We start from the raw sequence: 24,382 nt of genomic DNA, 5'->3' as shown, positions 1-24,382 counted from the left end.
AGGACAGCAAGTAATTTACAACCATACACTGCATGTACCTAAACCATTTCCCAAAGACTACATCCCTCTGTGGGATTGCACGCTACAGCAGAAGAATGTTTGCTCTGGTTTACAGGGGGTCAGCCACATCACCTGTGGGCTGGTAGAATACTCCTGGTCACTGTTGCTCTTCTGCACCTCAGAGGCCTGTTATCTGCCTTCCCTTCCTGCCCTGATTGATGTAATCAGTGGAAAGCATATAAAATTAAGATATAAAATCCTTACCGTGAAAGAGCTTTGTTGCACACAACATATCTGATCCAAATAGGAAGCAAAGTTAATCTGCTTAAACACTTCACTTACATATTCAGAACTCCCAATTTGTATAATAAAGCTTCTTTCTTTGTAAAATCACCACTTTGGGAAATTCTAGCTTAATAGGGAGGCAGGATGCAGCAAATTTTATCTGCTCATTTCTCCTTTATAGCAAGAAAGCTCATGGTCTTTGAGGATAAAGCAAAATTTGACTTGCAGAGAGGATAAAAAAGTTTCCAGCTGCCTCAAACTCTGTTCTGCTGATCTCCTGGTCATCTCTGCTCCAGCTCTATTTCCCATTGTTAAATACATATAGACATATATTGTAGAATACCCAGTACTAAATATGCCCAAGTAGTAACTTCACTGTAATTCTTAAACCTAAACTTGAAACTAAATTGGCAATAATCAGTCATCATACAAACAAGTAGCTCCAGAAGGCTTATGAAAGACACTGCTCTTTATACCTGGTATAAATGTGGTCTTTTCATTTTCATTATCTTTTTTTCTCCATCCTTCAATTTTTATCATTTATATCTCTTCAAAGTAAATGAAGAAATAAAAACTTGCCTAAACTTTATTAGTAGTATTAACAATGGGTCCAGTTTACCAAAGATTTTGAGTTGAATCCTCCTGATGTGGGGCATTTACTACCAAAATGATAGATCATCCGACTGAAGAGCTGTATGTTAAATATTCTAAACATTTCTAAAAACTCTTTTCTTAGGCATAGGCAAGCTTTTTTTCAATAGTTGCCTGTTGACTTTCAACTTGGCAATGTTTCAATAATTTCACTTATGTCCATTGCGAGAAAGCTTAGTTTTTGCATGTGTGCTTATGTGGGAGTCACACTCCCACACATCCAAGTACACTTACCTTGGCACAGTTTGTATGCTCTGCCTCAAATATTACAAATTGCAGTATCAGGTGCATCACCATGAAGACATTTTGATGAGGCAGTATTACCAATTTCCTATGAGTTCAAGCATGCATTATTATGCTTATTATTATTGCTTTGGAGGCAACTGCTTGTGGCATAATTTCTTGTAAACAACTCATTTGCATTTAAAGCAATTGCTTAAGGAAAGGCACCTCACAGGTCTCAAAACATCTCTCACTATGTCACCAATATTCACCAATATCTTTGAAATTCACAAAATACAATGCTGTTCAGAAATTCAAATGTTATTCCTTTAAAATAGAAAAAACAACAAAAAACCTCCAACCCCCTAAAACGCCACCGCCAAAAAAACCCTCTTAAGCATTCTCATCTGCTAGCCTGCATAGAAAAGATTAAAACTCAGACTCCAAGTTGTTACATTTTATTCTGTCAAAGTGCCAAGTAGCAAAAACATCATGCCATTCATTTTATACTAACAATTGGATGGGAGAACCCACCTTTTTAATTCTGTTTTCTACTCAGTTCTCTGGCAGATTTTTAGGCATCTTGCGTCCCCCCCTGCAGTAGATAGAGTTTATTAACATCTCCCATCCCAGACATACCAGTGATTTGGACTCCCTCTCCTTTCTAAACCCATTTCTCATCGCTACTGAATGACAAGTATGACCCATCTCAAACTCCCACTTTCAAATAAATGTACAGTATGTGACTTAGGAAAATGCAGTTGAGGCTTTTCACAATTTGCATACACACAAATATTTAAATATAAATATTTAAATATAAGACCTGAAAAATTACAGCATGGAATATCATATTTTACATGTTTAGTCTACCTAAAATGTTTAGTTTACCTAAAATGTAAACATTTTACAAAGTACCGAAAAGTTGCATTCATACAGCAATATAAAGGGAAAATTAGTAAACTTCTAATTAACATTAAGACCAAATCCAAATGAAAATAAAATACACTGCAACCCTGTTTCAATCACAGTCACAAGAGACTTTGCTGCTTGTCTCTCAGTAGACAGGGAGTATAAAGTCCACAGTAGCACATGAAGGCTAATGGCAGCCTACAATCTAATTAGCCCTTATTATAATACTGTCCAGAGATTCAACAGATACTTCTTTAGAAAGGACACAGGCACAAAGAACCCACCCAGAAAGGAGTTAAATTTCCTTTTAAAGGTCTAGAAGTGTGTAATAAGGAAGAGTCTTTGACCAGGAAGAAGCTTGACTGAGCTTGAAATGTTAGTTAGCCTGCCTTGAGATTTTCTTGACTGAAAGAAAAAAAAAGGGGAACAAGAGTGTTTATACATTCTGCTTCATTTAGATTTTCACCTTGGCTTACAAGGCTGAGTGAAAGTTTTTCTATGTATGAGGTTAGGATTTTCTGTGAGCTTTGCTGAGATTTCTATGGAAGAGTGGGGAGTAGAACTGAAGAGCATACAAATGGGGCTCCAAAAAGCCTGGGTAGTTTTTCTCTTTTTTTAAAAGTTTTGAGGATGCCGTTACTCTGCAGGATGTTTAAATGCATGTAACTAAAAGGCAAACTGAGAATGGCAGTTATCAAGTTATGTCCAGTGAGTGTTAATGTCTGTAGTGCTGTATTAGTGACACAGAGGTGACCCGAGGAGTGAGTTCCTGTACATCACAGCGGGAGGTGCGGTTAGAAAAGTAGGGGACAAAATGCCTAAGGCTTAGACAGCCCCAAACTCTTCCTGTCAGAGGCTGATCAAGAGACACAAGGGTGTGCATGGGTATGTAATCATCAGCTGTGCTGTGGAGGTCCACACAGAGTAACATGCCTTTGAGCAAGTTACTTGGAGAGCTTACAAAGCTCAAGTCCAGCGAGCCTTGCACACTAAGGTGCCTCTACAGTAGCACTATAGTTCAAACGAAGAGTAAATCTGATCATCTGGACTTATTTTGAGCTTTGGTTTATAACTTGACATGGTTTCAGAAAGCAAGCTGGATTCCTTTTGAATAAAACCAAACCAGAAGATATTCTCCAGGGGTTCACTTAACACGCTCCAGACAGTAACAAATATTCATTCCACAGCTCCAGATAAGAAGTAGTCTGAAGTGAAACCTCCTGCGATACATACAGTACAGACATCAGGTCCTCAGCAGCAACTGTGCTGCTCTGCAGACCCACTTGTATTGGGGTACACCACTAACGTTATTTGTCTGCTCTCCTGCTGCGTTGCAGACATTGGTCTGGTCTCCCGTTGTGTTGCAGACCATTACATTTCACCCAGATACCTCTCACACTGAACCTGGAGACTCCAGTGAGACCAAACCCTTTTAGCATGTAAGACTGAAATACATGCCACAGACAACAGCAGGGTCTGATTGCCCAATGTACTTGCTGGGGCTGTGAATCTGGTTAAGATAAGGTAAAATAACCTAAAGGATCCAGTGGGAAATTCATGCCCTGTGCTTCTAGATGATTCTTTGTCCATGCCTGACATACAACTCCACTGCATAAGCACAGCTCTTAAACTGTGCTAATTTCATCTAGGATAGCTGCTAGCATGCGTTCTCCTAAACCGCCTTTCGCTTTTGTAGAACATGAGCACAGTGGATACCAGATTAAGAGGCACTGGCTCTATGTAATGGAATAAAAGTAGGGAACATATTGCACAGTCATTGATTCTTTTTGCCTTCCAGTAGCATAACTATGATGAAGCACCTTATTGTTCAAATATTTATTTCAGAAGACAGATGTAGTAGGGACATGGTGTTTATCGAAGTGGTTTGTCCATCCACACCCAGACATCACTGCTGGTGGGTTTTTCCCTTTAAAATAACTTTTCCAGATGGTGGAACAATTTAATATTTACCCTGCAATCAAGCACTTTAAAATCCTTTCCTTTTCAGGGCATAGAAGTCCAATCCTCAACTGCTCCTAGCATCAGGGATCCCTTTGGTGACCAAATGTCTGCTGACAGAAACAGTCATTCATTGCCTTTAAACCAAAGGCTGGAATAAATACTGATCCCACAAATCACACCAGAGCTCACCTACCCATGTATCGTCTTTCACTTGATTTTCCTCCCATGACATTTTTGTTTTAGTGTCCCGCCTTTTTTTTTTTTTTTTTATTCTGCCGGACTAAATAAAAAGGATTTGGTCTCAGGGCCTCCTCAGAGCCAGCATGACCAACACGGAGATTCAAGTGGAGGTCGAAGTCTTTCCTGTCACCATGACCAGCTGCTTCTGCTAGCCACCGTACTGCGTGCCCCCTCAGAGAGCAAGAAGCCACCACTCGTCAGAGCTGAGGGCATGAACCTTCGTGATGACCTCCTGGTCCCTGGGAGGGTATTACCAAGGGGTTAGTTACAACCAGGAACACTTTGTGGCCACCACCATCCACCATCAAGAAAGTATCCTTATAATGATACTCCACCCAGCCTTTTAATCAAGGGATAATGAGATAATCGTCTTACAGTGGTTGCAGGTATTGCAGAGCGCACTTCTACCGATTGTCTCTGGTAACACGGAGGCCTTGACCGGGCCTCACAAACACACATGACAGGATGACTGCTCTCCGCGCCGGGACTGCTGTATGGACACCATAGGCCAACTGTGGAGCGGCAACAGGGCTCACAGCCCACGCCCGGGGCTCTGGTTTAGCCCGTCGGCCTCTCACGGCTTCTCACCTCAGGGACCGCCGCCTCACGGCCTCCCAACCGCCGCACTGGCTGCGGCGCGGTCAGCGGGTGGCGCGAGGGGCTGCCCGCCCCGGGGGCTCCGGTAGGGCCGGTCCGGCGGCCGGGCGCTGTGGCGGGACTGCCGGGGGGCGGGTAGTCGCGGCAGCGTTTTACCACGCACCGATTAAAAACCTGTAATTGCTAACGCAGTGTTGGTTTTTTTTTTTGTTTGTTTGTTTTTGTTGTTGAAACTGCGGGCAACCAGGCTCTGCGAGCAACTTACTGCCCGTGCGCGCACTCGTGCCCTCCCGGGGCAGCGCGGCCCGAGGGACGCAGGTCGCGCCGCCGCGGCCCCGACCCCGCACCTGCCAGCCTCCGGCGCGGCGCGGCGGTGGGGCGGGGAGGCCATGCCCCGCGCTCCCTCGGGAACGGCCAGGCCTCCTCCCACCCGCCCCGGTCGCGGAGCTGCGGTTGACGAGCCTGCCCGGCCCGCCGGCCAGGCCGCTGCCAGCAGCGCCGGCACCGCCGCCGCCAACCGGCCCTTCAACTCCGCCTGCCCCGCTCCGCTCCGCTCCGCCCCGCCCCGGCCGGGGCTGACTGAAGGCGGTGCGGGGGCGCTCGCAGTCCCGCCCGCACGGCCGCGCACACACAAGGACACACACACACACGAACACACACACACACACACGGAAGTGCACCCCGAGCTGGCTCCCAGCCCGCCGCCGAGGCCGCCCCGGCGCAGCGTGCAACATGGCGCTGGTACCCTGCCAGGTGCTGCGCGCCGCCATTCTCCTGTCCTATTGCTCCATCCTGTGCAATTACAAGGCCATTGACATGCCCGCGCATCAGACCTATGGAGGCAGCTGGAAATTTCTGACCTTCATAGACCTGGTAAGTGCCCCTGGGCCCCAGTGGCCCGCCCCCTCCCCCCCCTCCCCCTTTCCCCTCAGGCTGCCCCCGTTGAACGGCCGCGGCCCCGCGCGGGAGCCCCTGGAGGCGGCGGGCCCGCCTCGACAGCAGCGCCATGAGGTGACCTTAAAAGCGGGGACGGCGACATGTTGTGACTGCAGGGCCGGCCGTGAGAGAGGAGCCAGCCGGAGACCGCGGCAGCTGAGCCGGGTGGTTTGAACGGAGGAAGAGACGGACAAAGCCGAGGGGCCGCTGCCTGTGAGCGGCGGTGGGGAAGGCGCGCCTGGCACCCTGTCACTGTCACCGCCGTGCTGGTGCTGTGTTTCGCCTTTTGTAATGGCTGACAGTAAACGCCAGAACCTGCTGGTCCCAGCATTTGGTTCCTGTGTGCTGTCAAAGTAGAAAACATGTCTTGCTGCCATGGGCCCATCCGAGGAATCTGTCCCCAGCAGGTGCAAGTGTGTGAGGGTGACACAGAAGGCGTTGGGCAACACAACTTGCCGGATCCAGCTAGCGTTGGTTGCAAATCCATAAACGAGCCTAACAAACAAAAGATGTTTCACTTCACTTTTCTTCATAAGGGTCCAGATCTGGAACAGTCACGAGCATACTGGCCTGCTGGAAAACACCAGGTGCTGGCCAAGGGCTATTTTTGCCCTGCGCTTCCTAGCCTTCCCTGCCTCCTCAACAGCCTTCCCCTTGTGCAGGTGGGAGGAGAGGGGGCGGGAGGAAGAGAGGAGATGGGAGGAGAAACTCAGTTTCAGTTTCTGGTTCAGAAATGTGGTAGCCAATTTACACCTAGTACCCTAGATCAAAATAATTTTGTTTTTTTTCTTTGAATCCACAGTGCAAATAGGCGAGAAATTTTGCAGTTCCTACTGAGTTACAGAAAAGTCCCAAAATGAAAGTATTTCAGTGCTTCCCAGTGATAAAACCTCTCTCAGAACCTCATTGTAGGTTCACAAGTATTGCTGCTATTGCCTACACACTCCATATCCAGTCAGTAGGTTGAGTTTGTGAGTTTGGAGACCTAACTCAAACACCTAACCTGGCGGGTCAAGTATGCACATTTCTGTATCAAGATTAAGCTAAGGTTCAGTGAGGTCCATGTTTTTGGTCCACATTTCCATTTTGAGAGAAGAAGCACCTACTGTATTTTGCATTTAGCCAGGATAATTTTTGTGTTGGATGCCAAAAATTATCCACAGCCATAACTAGTGCTTTTAGTTCAATTTTAAAAGGGCATCTTAAGGCCTGATGTTTTTCTGAAATGCAAACTAGAGTCTAAATTATCTTTTTTTTTTTTTCTTTTCGGCTGCTGGACAGTACTGTTAGCAATACGAATTGATAGAAGTTAGTGCCAAGTTCCAGTAAGTTAGGGGGGAGTTGTTTACTTTAGTGGCAGTTGAATTGGGAGTGAACCAACTAAAGCTAAAAGCCCATCATCTTGCCTTTGAGTCTCCTTCACCTTTTCCTATGTTCTCCTAGCCCTGACAGTTGCTTGAGGATTAAGTGAACTATGGCTGTCACACAGTGAAAATAACACTTGACAGTACATGATACTCATCATTTCCCAAAAATTACAGCCTGCTCTCTGTGGCAAGTTCATGTGGACTTTCCCATCCAAGCATGCACATAGTTCAGGCTACTTCTGTCATGGCCCAAAAGGTCAAGGTAAATATGTAGTGCTTTCTAAAATGTCTAGAACGGTTAACAACTGCAGCTAGTCATTTCTGTCCTTTACTTAGTAGTTGCCATCTGTTTCTCATAGTTAAGTCCGATAGTTGAGAAAAGGTTAGCAGTTGCTAACAGTCTTCAGTCCTTCCAAATAACACACAATTCAACCACTTGAACACCTTTCTTGGTGACTAGCCAGCACATAGACCTCTCCATTTGTTGACAATATTTACTTATGTCCAAATGGCCCTGGCAGCATTTTATTTAAGCAAATCTATCTTTCTGTCTCCTGGGATAACTGGGAAACTAGAAAAACCAAAACCCTTTCCCAAGGAGGATATTGGGAGGCACGCTGGAGGATGTTAGGCACATTTCCGAAATACTGCGTATTGACTAAGTCTTGAAAAGCTCTTCCATAAGTTTCAGCTTCCTCAACCATGTGCAGTGTTCCTGTGTCAGTCACATTCAAAGGCTGTCTAGACAAAATATTATCAATGCCAAAGTCTTGGCAGACGCGTGTTCTTGCTACAGATTGTACCTTCACAAGCAGAGATTTCATCTTTGACATCACAGAAGCACGTAGACATTCGTTCTGTTTCCAAAAACTGCTACTGGTTCTTGAGAAAAGTGAGTTTATGACTTGAATCTGAAAAGTAATTTGGATATTTTTTTCATCTGTCCATTTGTAAAGGGATGATCCTTTCCAGTATCAGCATCATTAAATGTCTTGGAAATTTAGGTAACTGGCTTTGCAGAGGTGCTGTGTAAAATGATTTACAGTTATCTGCAGGTAATATAATTTTGAACTGAATTATGAAAAAGCAGTAGTTTGGACTCTAAAACACAAGACACAGTAAGGTATTCTAAGTGTATGCATTAATGTGATTTACAGCCCTCACACTGTTTACAGAAGCTGAGCATTATGAGGAAGCTATTTAATGCAGAGATAAAGACTGTAATGTCCCTGTCTGTCTGTAATATTTTGGATGTTCATACCTAAGTAAGATTTTCTTGGATGCTAGTATTCAAGCTTAATCTCTCCTGTCCTTGAATTAAGAAAGAAAATAAGTGCAACTGATGACTTATTTTAACCGCTGTCATTCTGATGACTGACACTGGTTTTTTGCAGTTGTGAATGCGGTAGCCACATTCCCTACAACACCTGTGTCAATGGGATAGTTTTCTCATTTCTGAAGCAATGTACTGGCAGTATGTTTTGCCATTACGCTGGTGATGCTCCTCACTGTTGCCACTAACAATCATTTCTCCACTTCAGACTTTCTCCCTTCTATGTAGAGGTGGTAGATACTTATCCCACTTATTCAAAAGATGATAAAGATATCTGCATAGTACCCATGGATTCCAAAACACTTCAGAAATGAAAGCAGTATCTTTTTTGTCATTCATAGACTGGGGAACTGAGGTACAAAGAGGTATAGAGCTGCTGCCAAGATCGGTCATTGGGCCCAGCAGATCAAATTATTGACCTGAGCATTCAGGCTAGTTCAAAGCTACTACATGTTGCTTTCATTTAGCCTCACAACACAAACCAAGCCCCAAAGTTAGTTCATGTGAAAATGGCAAAGAACTGGATTCAGATGGTATATTTCAAGAAATGTGCCTAAAATTTCTTGTGTAGCTGCCTTTGTTAGACTCAGATTCACCATTTTGTGCTTTAGTAGCGGACTGCTGCAGGACTGCACTGTCCTGCACCACAACCCATAAATTCATTGTTGACCCTTGAAAGTTAACTTAGGGTGAAAACTATGCCGTACAAAATGATTCTTTGCAGCAAGTTTCTTAGCTATGTTAGTCTCTCAGAAATCTTCCCGACTTCTAGCACTCTTTGTTCAGTTCTGTAAGTACTTGAAGTAGCTAAATTAAAGATAATAGTACTTGAATTAAGGATAACTAGGTCATCCTTCATACACTGCCATCACACACCTGCCTTTATAAATACACGTTTGTTAAGGGATCCGTTGCACCAACTTGTCTAAAATGGCAGGATCCTTGCTGTTGCAGGGGTTAAGTTTTGTTCTTCAGTTTCTCTTACTGTTGTTGTGAGAGGAGGCAAAAATAAATAGAATTCTGGAATAAAGATTCTGGAGCCTGTGGGTGCCGAAAGAAGACCAGTTCTAGTTTTTGTGTTTGAATGTGTGTGATAATTAGCAGAAAAGTAGCTTAGAGTTAAAATAAGTATATATCTCCTTAGTGAGGAGTGCCCTGGTCTAAATAACTTCTAATTTTTATTGTGCAGTTTCTGTGAAACCCTTATTCCTCAAAGAAGCTAGACTAAACCGAGATACTATTGCACATATATTCCCAGGCATTAACGAAATACCGTTTGGGTTTTATTTTAATCTTAAGGTCTCTCTGATAGGCTGAACAGGGTAGTTATCGAGACCAAAAGCAAGGCTAGATTTTTGGAAGTGTTATGTTTTATGATTATGATTAATGGTCCCATTTTGAATAACAGAATGTTAATGTGGGTATTCATACGACTTGATTCAGGGCAGCCAAAGCTAGAGAGGAATTGATTTCGCTCATATATAAATCTGTCTGGCCTTATACTTTTATTATTCTCTTGAAAGAAATAGCAGGATGTCTGTGTATGAACTTTTATACGTTGTCTGGCAGATTGAGTTCTACAAAAAACAGGTATAAGCTCTGCTTCCAGCATATTTTTTGCTAGTACATGTTGTATTTGTTTTGTGGAAAATTCATTTAAGTTTCGTTTGATTAAGTTTAAATAAGTCATGAGAACTTAGTTTGTTTCTTGTCTTTGGCAAATTTCAGAGGGGCATGTTAACAACAGGACTAGAAAATAGAGTTGGTAGGTTTATCATTTACTTATTTAGTGCATTTAATTAGTTATTAAATTATATGAGATACAGTTACTAGACAACAGAAGAAGATAGCAGCTTAACAAAGCGTGGCTAAAAATTATAGGTGATTTGTGCCCAATTTGGATTTAGTCATGCTGATAGGAAATAAAATGACCAGAAGATGTCAGAGGCCAGATGGTTCAGAATTAAGGAATAATAAACTGTGCTATTGGTGCAATATCTGAACTTGAGTAACTTTCATTGCTAACTGTATGGGTTAAACTTACCATGACACACAAGACAAAAGTGAAAACATGTTTTGCACTCCATGGAATATAACTATGACTCTTTCCAGGATTTCCTTTAGTAAAATGAATTTCACCTTCTGCTTTCCTCTTTCATCATCTGTGAAGTTACCCTTATATTCAAGTGTTTTATGGCTTTTGGGTGAAAAGATTACAGAAGTGTAAAATGCTATTATGTATTATTCCCAGAGGTAATTAATCACCATGTCTAAATATCTCAGTGTTTACACTGTAACAGAGGATACAGTCAATGGGAGTGTTTATCAGTTTGCAGAGAAAGAAAGGGGTTGTTTTTTGAGGAATAACAAGGTGAGGCTTCTTAATGTTGCTTAATGTATTTGAGCGAAAAGGCAATGATATACGTATGGGAGCCTTTTAATAAGTGTGTGTTTTAGAGCTTTCTTTTTGCCTTTCAGGCTGTAAACATGTCAGAGAAACAGTTACGTATAGTGCCGTCGATGCGGTAATAAAAATGTAATAGTATCACCGTTTCTTATTCATAGAACTGTGTTTTCCGTTTACTTTTGGTAGCGCTATTAGAAATTGAGTGGAATTTGAGCACCACATTGAAGAGTTCCATTTTCACATTGCATTAGCATGTCTTTATTTTACAATTGGACTTAAATATGTTGAACATTTAATTTGGGAATTCTTAGGAAAGTCATGGCTACCTTGAAATATTTGTGTTGGCAGTAGGGTTGGCAGGGAAAAGGAGAGGAGTGGAAGAGAGGACAAATTGTGAACGCTTACTATGATGATAGATTTAACTCATGTCAGTAATATTATTTTATAACTTGTGAGTCTGTAAGTGATAGGTAACAGTGCTATGTTTTAAACCAGTGTAAAGTCTAGAGTTTTGCCAGAACAATTTTAAATGATGACAACTTCAAGAAGTTGGTTTAGTAGTCTTTCTGTTCCTCTTTGAAAAAAATTGAATTATTTTCTTTATGATTTTATTATAGTGGTAAGGATAACTCAGATAATCTTATATGGTAAAATTGTTAAATATTTTAATAATAATGATAAGTATAACAACAACAATAGTAATAATAGTAGTAATAGTAATAGTAGTAGTAATTATTTGCCATAATCCATATGACAAAATTGTTAAATATTTTAGACAAATAGTTTAAACAAGGACAACACATCTAGTGTTCTATGTTAGTGTTCTATGCTGAAATCAAAGTTGGGGTTCTGAGCTGTCTTAATTTGTTGTGAATATAAGTCTATAACAAAATATTTCATGGATGTATTTTTAACCTTATAAGTATATTTGTGTTATCTTACTGAGGCCATTTAAGTGTGTACAAGAAAGAAATTTTGAGTGATTGACCTTCTTAAGTTGTAGTAAAGATCTATAGAACCTATCAAATAATGTTCTTAAATGAAATAGAAAATTGCAAATTTAGTGTTTTAAATTAAAAATATTTTAATAGGAATCAGATTTCTCCTGAATCTTTGCTTTTATATCAGCCCAAGGATGTACAAAGACTTGTAGGGTAGAAGTCCCTGTGAGTAATTACTTCTTGTGTCCTTAGGCTGAAAAAAAAAAAAGGAACTTGATCACTCTATCTGAAAATGGGGAAACACTCACACGATAAAAATCTTTTATTATTGATGTGATGGAAATTTTGAGTGTGCCAGTATGCCACTGTACAACAAAATATGAAGTTGTTTAAACCTATAAATAGGAAAAAAAAACCTTAATGAAATTACAAAACCTTGACATTCTACAGAAGTAAGTTTGCAGATTTGAACAAAGTAAAACCATAATGAAATGTAGTAAAACAAAGTTGAAAAAATAGGCAATTCTGCAGTGTATTAAACATGTTATAATGTAGATTCATTCCAAGGGATTATACCGAGTTTGTATTTACCTGAACAAAACAATAAAAGAAAAATACCTCAGATTCCTTCCATTACATGCAGGCTTTTCTGTGCTGCAACTTTCCATATCTAATAATCGGAGTTGTCAGTGCCTGCCCGTCCTAATGCAGTATTTAGAAAACATTTTCCTAATTGCGCTGCTTCATTATAGACTCTGATGTTGGGAGGAGCTCAGCATGGGTGGAGAATTCCTTGTCATTTGGAGTTTGAGTTGCTAATGCAACTCCAGTCAGTAAATGTTAAAAAGATCCACACCAGTGACAGGTTTGTGTGCTTTCTGCAGAATTCAAGGGTGAAACAAGTATTGGTGTGTAATAAATTCACATTGGACATTTCTATATTTGAAACAGAAGTGATGTTATTGCTTACAATGCACACATGAAAGACATCAAGTTCCTCTCAACACAGTTTTTTGCTTTTAAGTATCTGTATCTGAGGCCTGGTCTTCTCACCTTGCATGTCCAGGTATATGAGTTACAAACAAAATTGATAGTGCCTTGGCTTATTTTGAAGATCAAAGTGAAGTACAGACTCCTTGTTCATTCTTTGAATGGGTGAATATGGAAAGCTTTCTTCCTTCTAATGAAAACTTTTTCGAATTTTGCCTTACTTGCCTGCATTTATTTGAATAGGTACATTTTCTCTGTACCATATTTTTGAATGCTCTGAATTTGTTATTAGTTTTCAAAGCCTTATGGCATTTGTTCTATTACTCTTACTATGTATGATGCAAGATTTTTGCAACTCGACACAGTTAAATTTGCTACCACTGAAAAAGCTGTGTTTAGTGGATGGAAAAGTAGATCGACATCTGAAGAAAAAACTAATTCAGTTGGAAGCTGAAGTAAAACTTCCAGCCTTTTCAGAGAGGAAGAAACTAAAAGTAAATTAAAATTTATAAGCATGGTTTGGTTAAGACTTGAAAACAAGTCCCTCTCCCAATTAGAACTGTGATTAAGCATTTAGAGGATTTTCATCAGCATTTTGCTGGTTGCCTCAGGATATTTACACTCTCTTGGCATACAGTTGGCGTTGCTTGTTGCGTTTTGCAGTATACTGCAAAATTTAGAGATTCTGTTGGTTGGAAACAGGTTAAGCTCATGTGAAATGCTAGGAGAAAATCAGAACCTGTGAAGGCTCCTTCTGGCAACTTCGGTATGTCCATGCGATTTTCCCTCGAGAGTTTGAAAGCAACATTTGAATGCCTCTAGTTGCATTCCTTTAACGTCTTGTCTTGCCACTGCCCTCTCAAGCATCCTGTTTACAGCAGGATTTCCAAACAAATACTTGCCAAAGGGTGCAATTATATAATAATTTCCACTTAGATCTGTGTGCAGCTGGCATTGCTCAGGTATTTTTGCCGCTGTTGTCTGTCAGGTCAGTTGCTTCAAAGTGCATGAGGACTCTCTACAGTATAGCTTAAAACAAAACTACTACAGCTGGATTTTTATGAGCTGAAGATTAGGTGTCTGGGTAAAGGTAAACCAGAGTAGAATGTGCAGAAGTGCAGAATGTCAAATCTTTTGCCAGTTCCTTGCTAACTTGTAAAGCAAAGCACAAGGGATGGTAGGGTTTTGCAATGAATTAGTTTGAGTGAAACAATTGAAGAGGCTGAATCTCACCTCTACGAATGCTGCTAGACACTTCAGACTGTTTGAGTTGGTTGTGCAGGGACTTAGCAAAGTATTTCAGTTTTACTCTGTTAAGAATCAAATGGCTCATTTTTGGTTTTGAGCAGTGCTGTCTGTATATTGTTTTAAACCTAGTTCTTTGTGTACCTGCGGGTAAATTTACTCCTCCCCCCCATTTGCCTATATTTTATCAGGTGCCTTGAAGCCTTCTAGTCCTGGCAGCACATAAGTAACAAATTGTTATTTATTATTTATTATTATTGCTAGTATTATCAGAATTCAGCCAGAGTGGGAGTTCCACATGCAGAGCACAGGTGGCATATGTTCCTGAATGTACTTGATCAGATGCAAAAGGAAGAAAAAGAAGCTGCTGACTTCAAACACTACTATATAAATTGATAAAATGGATGAATGCAAAAGGGATGTTTTCTCTCCAAGATGCTTATCGAGCTTGTTTGTGGCTGAAGTGGTGGGAGCATTTCATACAGCTAACGTTCAGGCTAGCGTCTCTGTGTGATCCTGAGGCACTGCAGTAGGACCCTTGACCCTAGAGATGATGTAAGTTGTTGATGGCCCGTGCTCACACAGGCTCAGCTCTATGAAGGATGCAAGTGGAGAAGGTGGAAGAGAAAAGGAAGATCCAATAGGTGACAGCACTTTGTACCTGGGGTGTGTAGGTGAGAGCGTGCATAATGTTGATCAGCCTTTTGTTGTGACAAATGGGTATTTAGATATTTGACTGCTGGTTATGAGGACGAAGTGAGGGAAAAAAAGGGGTGGAGGAAAGTGGCTGGTGTTTCTCGGCTAAAATAGCATGTGTTACCTCCCTCAGACTTCCTGCCCTTCCTTGTCCTCTCCCTCGTTTCTTCCTCCCACACACCCCCACGATCTCCCCACACACAACCCCCCTACATGGGTGGCATGGCTCCACTTCCCTGTGCATAACCTGTGTAGCTTCGCACGCTTCTGCTCAGCGGAAGGTGCTTGCAAAATTTTGTCCTTAGTTAGAAGCCATATGCACTGACAGATGCAGAGGTCCCCATTTGCTGTTCACTTAAGCTTACAAACAAATTGAAATTCCATGCTGTGAGAACTTTTTTGACCTGAGTTCACTTGTTATAGCTGTGTTCCAAGAACTGCAAATTTGCGTGTGCATTAGATACAATTATCTGCATTCCTGTAGGTCCTGGGAAGTGTGTCCTAAGAATGTGTGAATCACGAAGGAAACCTCTGCTCTGTGGACCTGCTGCACAGCACTGAGGCTGAAAGGCATTTGGGGTGTTTGGAGGTGGATATGCATCTTTGTGTACATGTTTGATATAATAGTTATTTACGTACGCTGCACATAATTTGAAAATATCAAACTGTTCATAAAAGCTACTCTGTTCTATACTCTCTCCATACACTGTGCACGTCTAAGAGTAAATTGGCCTGCTACTACTGGAGTCAGTTCAGGTGACCAATTAATGAACCATAGATAGAAGATTACAGTGGTTTGAGGTACCAGATGCTGTTAAGTTTCTGAGTGTCAAAGAACTCTAGCTAACAAGAGAGAGCAGACAGCTTTTGGGTCAGCTGTCTCATGACCTACCATGGCTAGAAAGGGATATTTCTCTATTTATTAAGAAGCTAATGATGTTTCTAATTCTAACATATGATTATAGAAGATTAGTATTCAAATCTCCTTGACTCAATGCCAGTATAATTTCAGAAGCTAAACACCTCTGAATTTCCAGAGATTATAGTCATATGGCATTTCAGGCTAAGTTTTATATTCTTTTTCTCATGGTTGGGGGCAGAAGCTACTAAAATTATATTGCCAAATTAAGTCAAAGCTGTTTTGTTCCCCATTAATTATAAGGGTGAGTTAAAATTATGAGATATGTTTTATGAGGTTGTTTTTTTAGAAAAAGGTGGAGGGACCTCTTTTTACTGTGGGGATTTGAGCCGGTGGGATCTGAACTTCTTGGTTTTAAAATACGACCTACAACGTACAGCCAAAACATGAATGTCTTTGAGGGTGTGCAAGGGATGATTCTGTTCATTCACTGCTGGCTTTGTGAATAAAAGTGCTCCCACTTTGCCCTGATCCATTCACACCCGTTATCACCCAGTCAGGCTCCTCAGTTACAGGTTGCTGTTAGCTATCACTATATTTGCTGCCTGTTTTTCCTTATAGGAAACCCGTCTGTGTAGTGTTGCTTTCCCTATTCCTTGTAATCTCTTCTTAGCCAGCACAGTCTTCTTGGTCTTTCAACTCTGTATCCCAGTTCCAATTGAGCACCCAGTCCCCTTCCAGAAGCCTGTGTTTTCCTGTCTGGTGCTGCTTTTCTTATCCCCACAATACCCCTTATATTCTTTTCCCACTATTCACGCATACTGTCTTTTCTCACAGTGCATTCGCGGTCTTATATTGTCTTCTGCATCCTCACCCCATCCTTCCCCAATACCAGACCTACTCACTGTCATTCTCTTGTCTTTCTAAACCACCTTGCGTAGAGCCAAACCAATGAAGAATCAGTAATCTTCCATCAGAAAAGCTTGATTTTGGTGTGGTGATAGCCTTAAAGAAACAGCTTTTGAAATTATGTTACCCAAGGCTCTTAGCTTTGCTTTCTGTTTTCGAACAAGTTTTTAAGCATCCTGGTTACAGGAAAAAACTCCCCTAAGTGTTAAGCATAATGGATCATGATCCTAATGTTTATTCTGGTGTTAAAATCTTGTCACTTTTTGGTAGTCTGCCATTCATTTTTTTTATAATAACTTTCCCAATTCAGAAGCAGGTCCTTGACAGAAATTAATATTTAAGTTAAAAAATTGAAAAAATGTATGGAATCAGCAATCAGAATTTATTCAGACATTTTCCATCTGTTCTTTTTTTGTAATTTGCGTATTTTAACTGAGATGCTGAAATGATTTAAATTATATTTCGTATTTACGAAAAAGAAAACTTATAATAATCATTGTGAGGTTTGAAATCTACTGCATTCAGTGAGATGAACAAAAATATTTTTTAAAATTGCATAGTTTGTTGGCTATTACTGTAATTAATAAGAGAAGCTTTCTTTTTCCTTTTTTTTTCATGTGAACATATATAACTACTTGTTCCTTGTTTGTGTGGGTAGATTGGGAGTACATGCAGACACACCTGTTGCAATTTAGAAGTAAGGGAAGAGAGAAATTTCACAGTGGTAACTTTCTACTCAAACCTACATGGAAGTATATTCATTCTTGTTAGGGGTTGACTGATAGAGATGAGCCTGCCATCGCCCCGTGTCCCACCAGTAGCAGGGCTGAGCACATGCCCAGTAGGCACGTATGAAAAGAGAAGTGTAAAATTAGGTTGCTAAAATGTAAGTCAATACAAATAAAATTCTGACTGGACTAGGTGGTTTAGATTCAAGAATGTCTTTTAAGGTACGTCAGCCGAACAGTCGAGTGACAGCTGGAACAAGGAGCGCTCAACATATGGCCCACCTAGGGTCTGTAGCGTGCCTGGTTAGCCTTCCTGTGCCCAGCACAGGGGTAGGCTGTGGGCTGGTTGCCGTGTTCTGATGGGACCGTTTTGGTCTCAATGCCACCTTTGCAGGGAGTCTGGCCCTACCACGGGGTTTGATCTGTGTGGCATGTCATCAGAACCAATGCTCACAACTGGCTTGTGATAAAATGTCATGTAAGGTCTGTGGATCTGGCAGAGGTCTTGATCTACAGAGGTATTTTGGCATTACTTCCGGGCAGCTAATGGAAAGGTGTTCTCTCTGTATTATCCAAATTCATTCTGCTTAGTTTGCACAGGAGTTGAGGTCAGACTTCATGTTCTGGGTGATACTCAGCATCCACACCATACTATGTGTGAGTTAGATATGTGAGAGTTTTCAGCACCTTGCAAGTTAGGACCCTAAAGTATTGAAGAGGTCTTCAGTTGAGTTTTTTTTGTTTGTTTGTTTTTGTTTTTGTTTTTTTTTAATGTCTCTTCTGTTGTGATTATAAATTTAGAAATTACTAATTTGCTCCAGATGGGAAGAAAAGGTCAATCCCACAATTTGTTGTGGGGGAAAACAAGATTTAGAGAAAGTGTTTAAAATTCATGGTTTCAGTGCAGTTGGACTGACCACGTGAAAACAAAACATTTGATTGTCTTCATTAAGATACTTGGACAAAACTACATTACAAAGGAATCAGCTGTTGCAGTGAGAAGTTGTTATTCAGAAATATTTTGTATTAGAATTTCAGAATTAGAATTGAGAATTAGAATTCAGAATTATTTTGTATTAATTGAAAACTTCTTTTATTTTCCTTTAGCAAGGGCAAGACCAATGTCACAAAAGAATATAATACTGAAAGTTGCGACTTAATCATAGCTATTACCCTTGTTTCATAAGAATAATACCTGTGCTGTGTGATACAGTGAAAGCAAACTTGAATTTGAAATATAAAAGTGAAAGTCAGGAGGGGATGTGATAACAATTCAAATCCAGAAAACAACTATTTAATATCTTTTTTTCTTTTCTTTCTTTTTTTTCTTTTTTTTTTTTTTTTTAAATTAGGTACATACTGATTGCAGGACTTCATAAGTATTTTGAAGAAGTAACCAAATAATAATAATGTGGTACAAGTGAAGTCCACTTCTGGCCAATCTTTCCCTCTTAGACCTGGTATTTTGCCTGTCTTGGGTCTTGTGCTCAATGGATGTGACTAAACAGCGTTTGCCAGGAAAAGAAGTGTAGTGATGGAGGTAAACCTGTTTTATGAGATGCTTATTTGCGTGGTATGCCTGTATCTCAGTGGTGTGTTTTCAGACAAGGTCTCTTTGGTTAGGTTGTGGTGCAGACAGCCGTGAGCCCTCGTTCTGAATCACTCCTGTGTCTTCGGTACCTTTCAGGGTGCTGGCCTCGGGTGAATGTATCTGGTATGAGAAAAGACGTATCCTTGATATTCAGAATTCCATAGAGTAAACTGACATTTTTAAAGGACTCTTTTTAAGCCAGGTAGATGGGAATTCAGCGTTATGAATCAGACCTGGAATAGCCCCATCTTTTATTAATATAATGTCTCCTGATTTACTGCAGGAAGCCACTGAAATGATTAAATGTACCAGCAGTCTGCATAAAATGCCTGGGTGACCTCCAAAGCACTATGACAGATATCAAAGAAAAATTTTAAAACCTGTATGATCAGTTTAAGGAAAATTAAGGCCATATCTCAGTTTGCTAGAAACGCTGTTAAAGTAGGAAGACAGGTAGTGACTGCAGAGTGGCAGAAGATTTAAGCCCCATCTCTTTCCATGGCACCTAAAATAGAGTTTGCTTTGCAATTTTCCTCCTTGGTGGTCTTCCCAAGAGAAAGCATAGGTAAATAGTATAAACTAGATGACGAGTGCCTATTCCAAACAGCCAATCTTGTCTCTTCTCTTTATGGATATTTGGTTTGGTACCATCTCTTTCGTTCTTGATCTTCCAAGAAAGAAGCAATGCGCATGTAGGTGGAGATCTTATTTCTCTTTAGGACAAAATCAATAAATTCTGGTAGCAAGTATCTTACTAAGAGTAAAATTGCTTTGTAGTGCCATTGCACCTTTTGTTACAAGATCTCAAAGCCACCTGAGAAATACTAGCTAACTAAGCCTCACAACATCTCTGCAAAGAGACGTGATTTAAACCAAATGCAAGCCCAGCGTGCAAGACACTGAAATTGGCTGGACATATAGTCATTGCAACCCTTAAGGAATTATCTTAGTTGTGTAATCTATATGTTAAAACACCATTAATGTCAGGCGTCCAGGAGGTGATTTGTGGGACAGAGGCTGCCCATAGATTATTCCTATTCAGCCTTTGGGGGTTTTTGCAGGATGGGGTGGGTCTGGAGCTGAGACTGGCTGTTCAAGCACCACTGTCCAGATAATCAAACGTCACCTCCAGTCTGCCCCATCTCACCCGGTGACTCACTTGCTGCTACTGCTATCAGCAAAGGGATGGGAAGTGTGTGGACGTTGCCACCAGGTGTGAGTGAAGGCACATACTACCCCTTGATGGAACAGGAGCAACCTGACTCCATGCTGGCTCCTGTTTTGGCCCCACCTTCTTCTACTCTCCAAGATAAAAGCCATATCCTATCTTGGCCTCAGCCCTTCCGGTTGTTGCAACAGACACTGTCCTCAACCCATTCCTCAACCCAACAACCTCAGCCCAGCTGCTGCAGAGCAAGAGATGGGCAGAGGCAGAGTGCTTGTTTGCATGGGGGATGTAGGAAGGTGCATTTGATGATACAGGAAGGGTAAACTGAGTCCAGCCTAACGATGATGGAGAAAGGAAAAGACACAGCTATTTAAATGGTAGAACGTAGGCTGCTGCCACGGGTGCAGAGTGGGTGGTTGGTGCAGCAGAACATGGAGAGGGATAGCTGCAGCAGGGAAAGTTGACCTACAGGAGAAAAAGAGGAGGCCCCAGACCAGAGATCTGCCCCCTATGTATGCTGAGTTTTGGGTGTCCTCAGTCTGCAACAGCCGTGGGGATCATTGCCATATTTCTGGACAGAAGGGGTGTACCTGCACTGTATGGCACACGTGGCATAAATGAAGGATCTCTGGGAAATGCTGAACTTGCTGGGTGTATACTGTGAAGTTAATCCCTGTGTGAGCAGTAGGTGTTTATCCAGAAGAACCAGGCATTCAGCAGCCTGGACAAGTACCGCGAATCCTTGCATGCTGCCTGGAGACAGTTTCTAGCTGGAAAGAGGGAAAAATGAATGTAGAGTAGCTCTAACCTCATGGTGAACATGTAGGTTAGCATGGGGGCTTCCACCCACATGACCTACTTGTGGAACAGCTTCTTTTCTGAAATAAACAGTGCGATATTGTCCATGCCTGTTTGAGTAGGACGTGTATTTCTGTTGGCTGGAAGAAAGGAAGGTACAGTTGTCAAGCCCAGATGGAGGCTTTGAAATATGCATGATAGTGGCAGCTGTGTGTGGGAAGAATGACTTGAAGTGTGTTGAGGAGGAGGAGGCTTGTTTACTGTGCTACTGTCTTCATGTAGCTGCAGAGTTGAATGGGGAGAGAAATGAGGAACGCGTTTCGTGTCCGTCGATTATTGCTTCACTGTGCTGAACAGATTTTTTCTCAAATATTCATTATTTGTTCAAAAATTCATAAAGGATCAGTGAGTTGCCCTGAAGGAGGTTGCAAAGAAGTATCGTCAGTGTTTCTCCAGACCTGGATCCTTGTGGATCACGGCCCTGTTTTCCTGAAGGGTCCTTCTCCAAAGCTGGGCTGAGGCGGCTGTGTGCACGCTTTGGAGAGGAACGCGTTGTTCTGGCAGCCTTCCCCATTCTGAATTGTGTCTGTGTCCTTATCTGTTAGTGTATTTTGTAGTATGTGCTTATGTAAACGCTTAAGCCTGTGTACCGCTGGCATTTGTGTGTTGTAGCCCTGTTTCGTTGCTGCTGTTGCTGCTGGTTGCCAGCAGTGCTCGAAGGGTGGCCCACAGGCGTGACTTGGCCGAGGGACAGTCGTGGGCAGCTCACCCTCTTCCTCCCCAGGGGAGACAGTGGCAGTGGTGGGCAGATCGGTGGGGCCTCACGGCCAAGCCCTGCTCGCGGGCAGCCTGCTTCCTGGGTGCCAGAGAGCAGGGTCGGGCTGCCGGCCTTCCTCTCCCTGCTTGTAAAGGTCGCCAAGCTGGGACAGCCCATGAGGAGGTCCAGCTTTCCTAACTGCGGAGGAAAAAAGGCAATCCCAACCCTAGCCCAAAGGTTTTGAGATACGCAAGAGAGAGTATGTGTATATGTACTTACGATTATAGGTAGAAGAAAGGAGGGTGTGGGATATACAACAAACAGCGTTGTATTCATGTGGTGAAGTGGGACATGTGTCAGTTTAATTCACAAATGCTTTGGGGTTTTATATTTTTTTAGATTTATGTTTTATGTTTACAGTTTTCAGTTCTCTCATTAATTAACACTTTTTTTGTGGGGAGAATAAGGGTTTATGGCTTACTCTTTTTCTCCCAAGAATGTTTTCCAAGCATGTTTTATTATGAGTACATTTTTTGCATTCCCATCCCAGAGCGTGAAATTAATCTTTTCTGAATAATTCCCTGGTATCTCTTTCAGCTATGTGGCCTAAAAAGGTCTTTGACTGAATTAAACTGGTCTAAAAAGAAAATCTGAAGATGTAGAGTTATCTATTAGAAGAATATCAAAAAGACATGAGTGAACTCTAATAACAAACTTCTAGAGTCAGGCAGTTTTGGTGTGAGCTGTTTTACTTTGGGCTGCTGCTTGGTTCATCCTGCACTAGACCCAGCCCTGGAAGACTACCTTTGCTCTTTAGACTCAGATAAGGTTGTGTGTCTGCTTCCGCAGAACCCCAGTTAAATGTCATAGATAGCTTCCAGATACACCTAATTTTGAGAGTAGCTGCCATTTTAATCAGTAATCATATGACAGTGACTTCCAAATTTTTATCATTTGAAAATCTTCATCCTAAGTGATTTATCTGATTTGAGCTTTAAGCTTACAGCAGTCAGACCTACTTCCATTATAAACATCCTTCCTTCCCTCTTCATTTTCTGGTGGGTCTGTGAACTAGCCATGCTTCGGACCTTTTCCATTCACCAAGTATGTCCAAGTATTTTATAAAGAACCACAGCAACAAAAGGAAGCAATATCCTTACTCGTCTTAATCTGACTTTTCCACAGCTTTATTTTTATCTCACCTCGACTGTGACACAGGTCAACAATGTAAAGAGCCAAAGTTAGTGGTCATCAAATGTTTCAAGTGGTCATGTCTCAGGAAATTGAATAAATCTCCAAAAGCCAGTTTTCCTGAAGTCATAAAAGGAACTGAATTGATCAAAGCGTAGAACCATCAAAAAGGGAAATTTACAAGTGTTTGTTTCTGTGTTGGACAAACACAACATCTTTACAACACTTCAAACAGAAGTTGTTGCTGCAAATGGAGTGTGAAAAAAATTATCAGCTTAATTAGTAGTAAACAATCATGGCAGCAAAAGAATTTTAGGTGTTTACATTCTTGATTAATCATAGTCCACATTTGCTTCTGACAGTTTTACTTCGAAAATGATGCTAGTTTTATTGTTGTTCTACTCTCTTCCAAATGAGGATTTAGCTTCATTAGTGCTTGAATTTCTGTGCATTCTTCATCCAGTTTTAAGGCCTCTCGCACCCTGTGTTGCCATTTACATCTTAGTAATACGAATGCACATCATTATCATTTGATATTGCTAGCATCTTGTCTTCACTTTGCATGTAGACGTAGATGAGATTGAACGTTCAAGGTATAGAAAATTAGACCAAGGCTGGATGAAGCCTTTCTTCCATGAAGCACATACCAATTAGAAATACATGTTTAAGTTGTTAAGTACACAGACTGAAACACAGAGAAGACTGTTAAATTTACAGCACAACTTTCCTGCTCGCTCCCAGGGTCCATAACTGAAAATTATTTTTTTCCATGATAGACTTATCATATAGGCATAGCTTTATCAGCAAGAGGAAGATGCAAGTGGTGTTTATTTAGAAGTGTCTACATCTATATTTAAGTATGACCTTTCAAAGATGTCTATAAGGGAGGGAGGTATTTAAATCTTGAAGAATTTCTGACAACTGTCTCCTATCAAGGGCAAAAGGATTATTTAGTGAGTCTCATTCAGTCAAGACTTTTGACTGTCTTCCTGTTCCAGAATGTTCTGAGCTTTAACATGTCTTCACAGGAGAGTTAGTAAACTCTTTGGGCTTCAGTTTATCTATAAAATGTGAAAATAAAATTAGCTATTGTTGCTTCGTTGGATGATGTCATCAGGTGTAATAAAATAGGATTTTTCAGTGCTTTGTACCTTGTGCTATGAATTCCAGTAGGTTTCCTTTTCAGTTTCTTTTTAAGTCCTAGCTGTAAACGTTAAAAGGTTGTATAGACTTTGCTGTAATACTTACTAGCTGTAATTTTTCTTCACAGTTTCTTCAAATAAACCAGTAGTACAATATTGTTTAGCTGCACTAGAGAATACTTATCTTAATATGTAGAATTTGAAGCTAGCATACACGTATTTTATCAAACATTAAGAACATCAAGGAAAAATTAAAAAAAAAAACCAAAACCAAACAAAAAACCAGGAACTTAATTTCACCTGACTGCATATAAGATTCAGTTATGGACCATCAGTATGACTTACCTGAAAGTCCTTCATATAGGCTTTGCATATTCATATCATGACACATATAATTAGAAAAAGTCAGATTTTTCAAAAATTCTGCTGCAGTTAAAGATAGGCATCTTTGACTCCAG

At 41.1% G+C, this 24,382-nt stretch overlaps 1 protein-coding gene across 2 annotated transcripts in view; it reads left to right on the top strand.

The window, feature by feature from the left end:
* The window catches only part of AIG1 (androgen induced 1), a 159,470-nt gene that overhangs the window by 27,821 nt on the left and 107,267 nt on the right, over positions 1–24,382 (top strand). Inside the window, exons 1-2 of one of the 2 annotated variants that reach the window (XM_074580552.1) lie at positions 3,862–5,739; positions 5,919–6,349. In XM_074580552.1, coding sequence (XP_074436653.1) covers positions 5,599–5,739; positions 5,919–5,930 — 153 coding nt within the window. In that variant the 5' untranslated portion in view covers positions 3,862–5,598 and the 3' untranslated portion in view covers positions 5,931–6,349. Of the gene's footprint in view, positions 1–3,861; positions 5,740–5,918; positions 6,350–24,382 lie in introns of those variants that run through there. The other variant, XM_074580551.1, reaches the window with a different exon arrangement.

The sequence above is a fragment of the Larus michahellis genome, chromosome 3 (genome assembly GCF_964199755.1).
Source record: "Larus michahellis chromosome 3, bLarMic1.1, whole genome shotgun sequence".
NCBI lineage: Eukaryota > Metazoa > Chordata > Aves > Charadriiformes > Laridae > Larus > Larus michahellis.
This window is presented reverse-complemented; position numbering and strand designations above follow the sequence as displayed.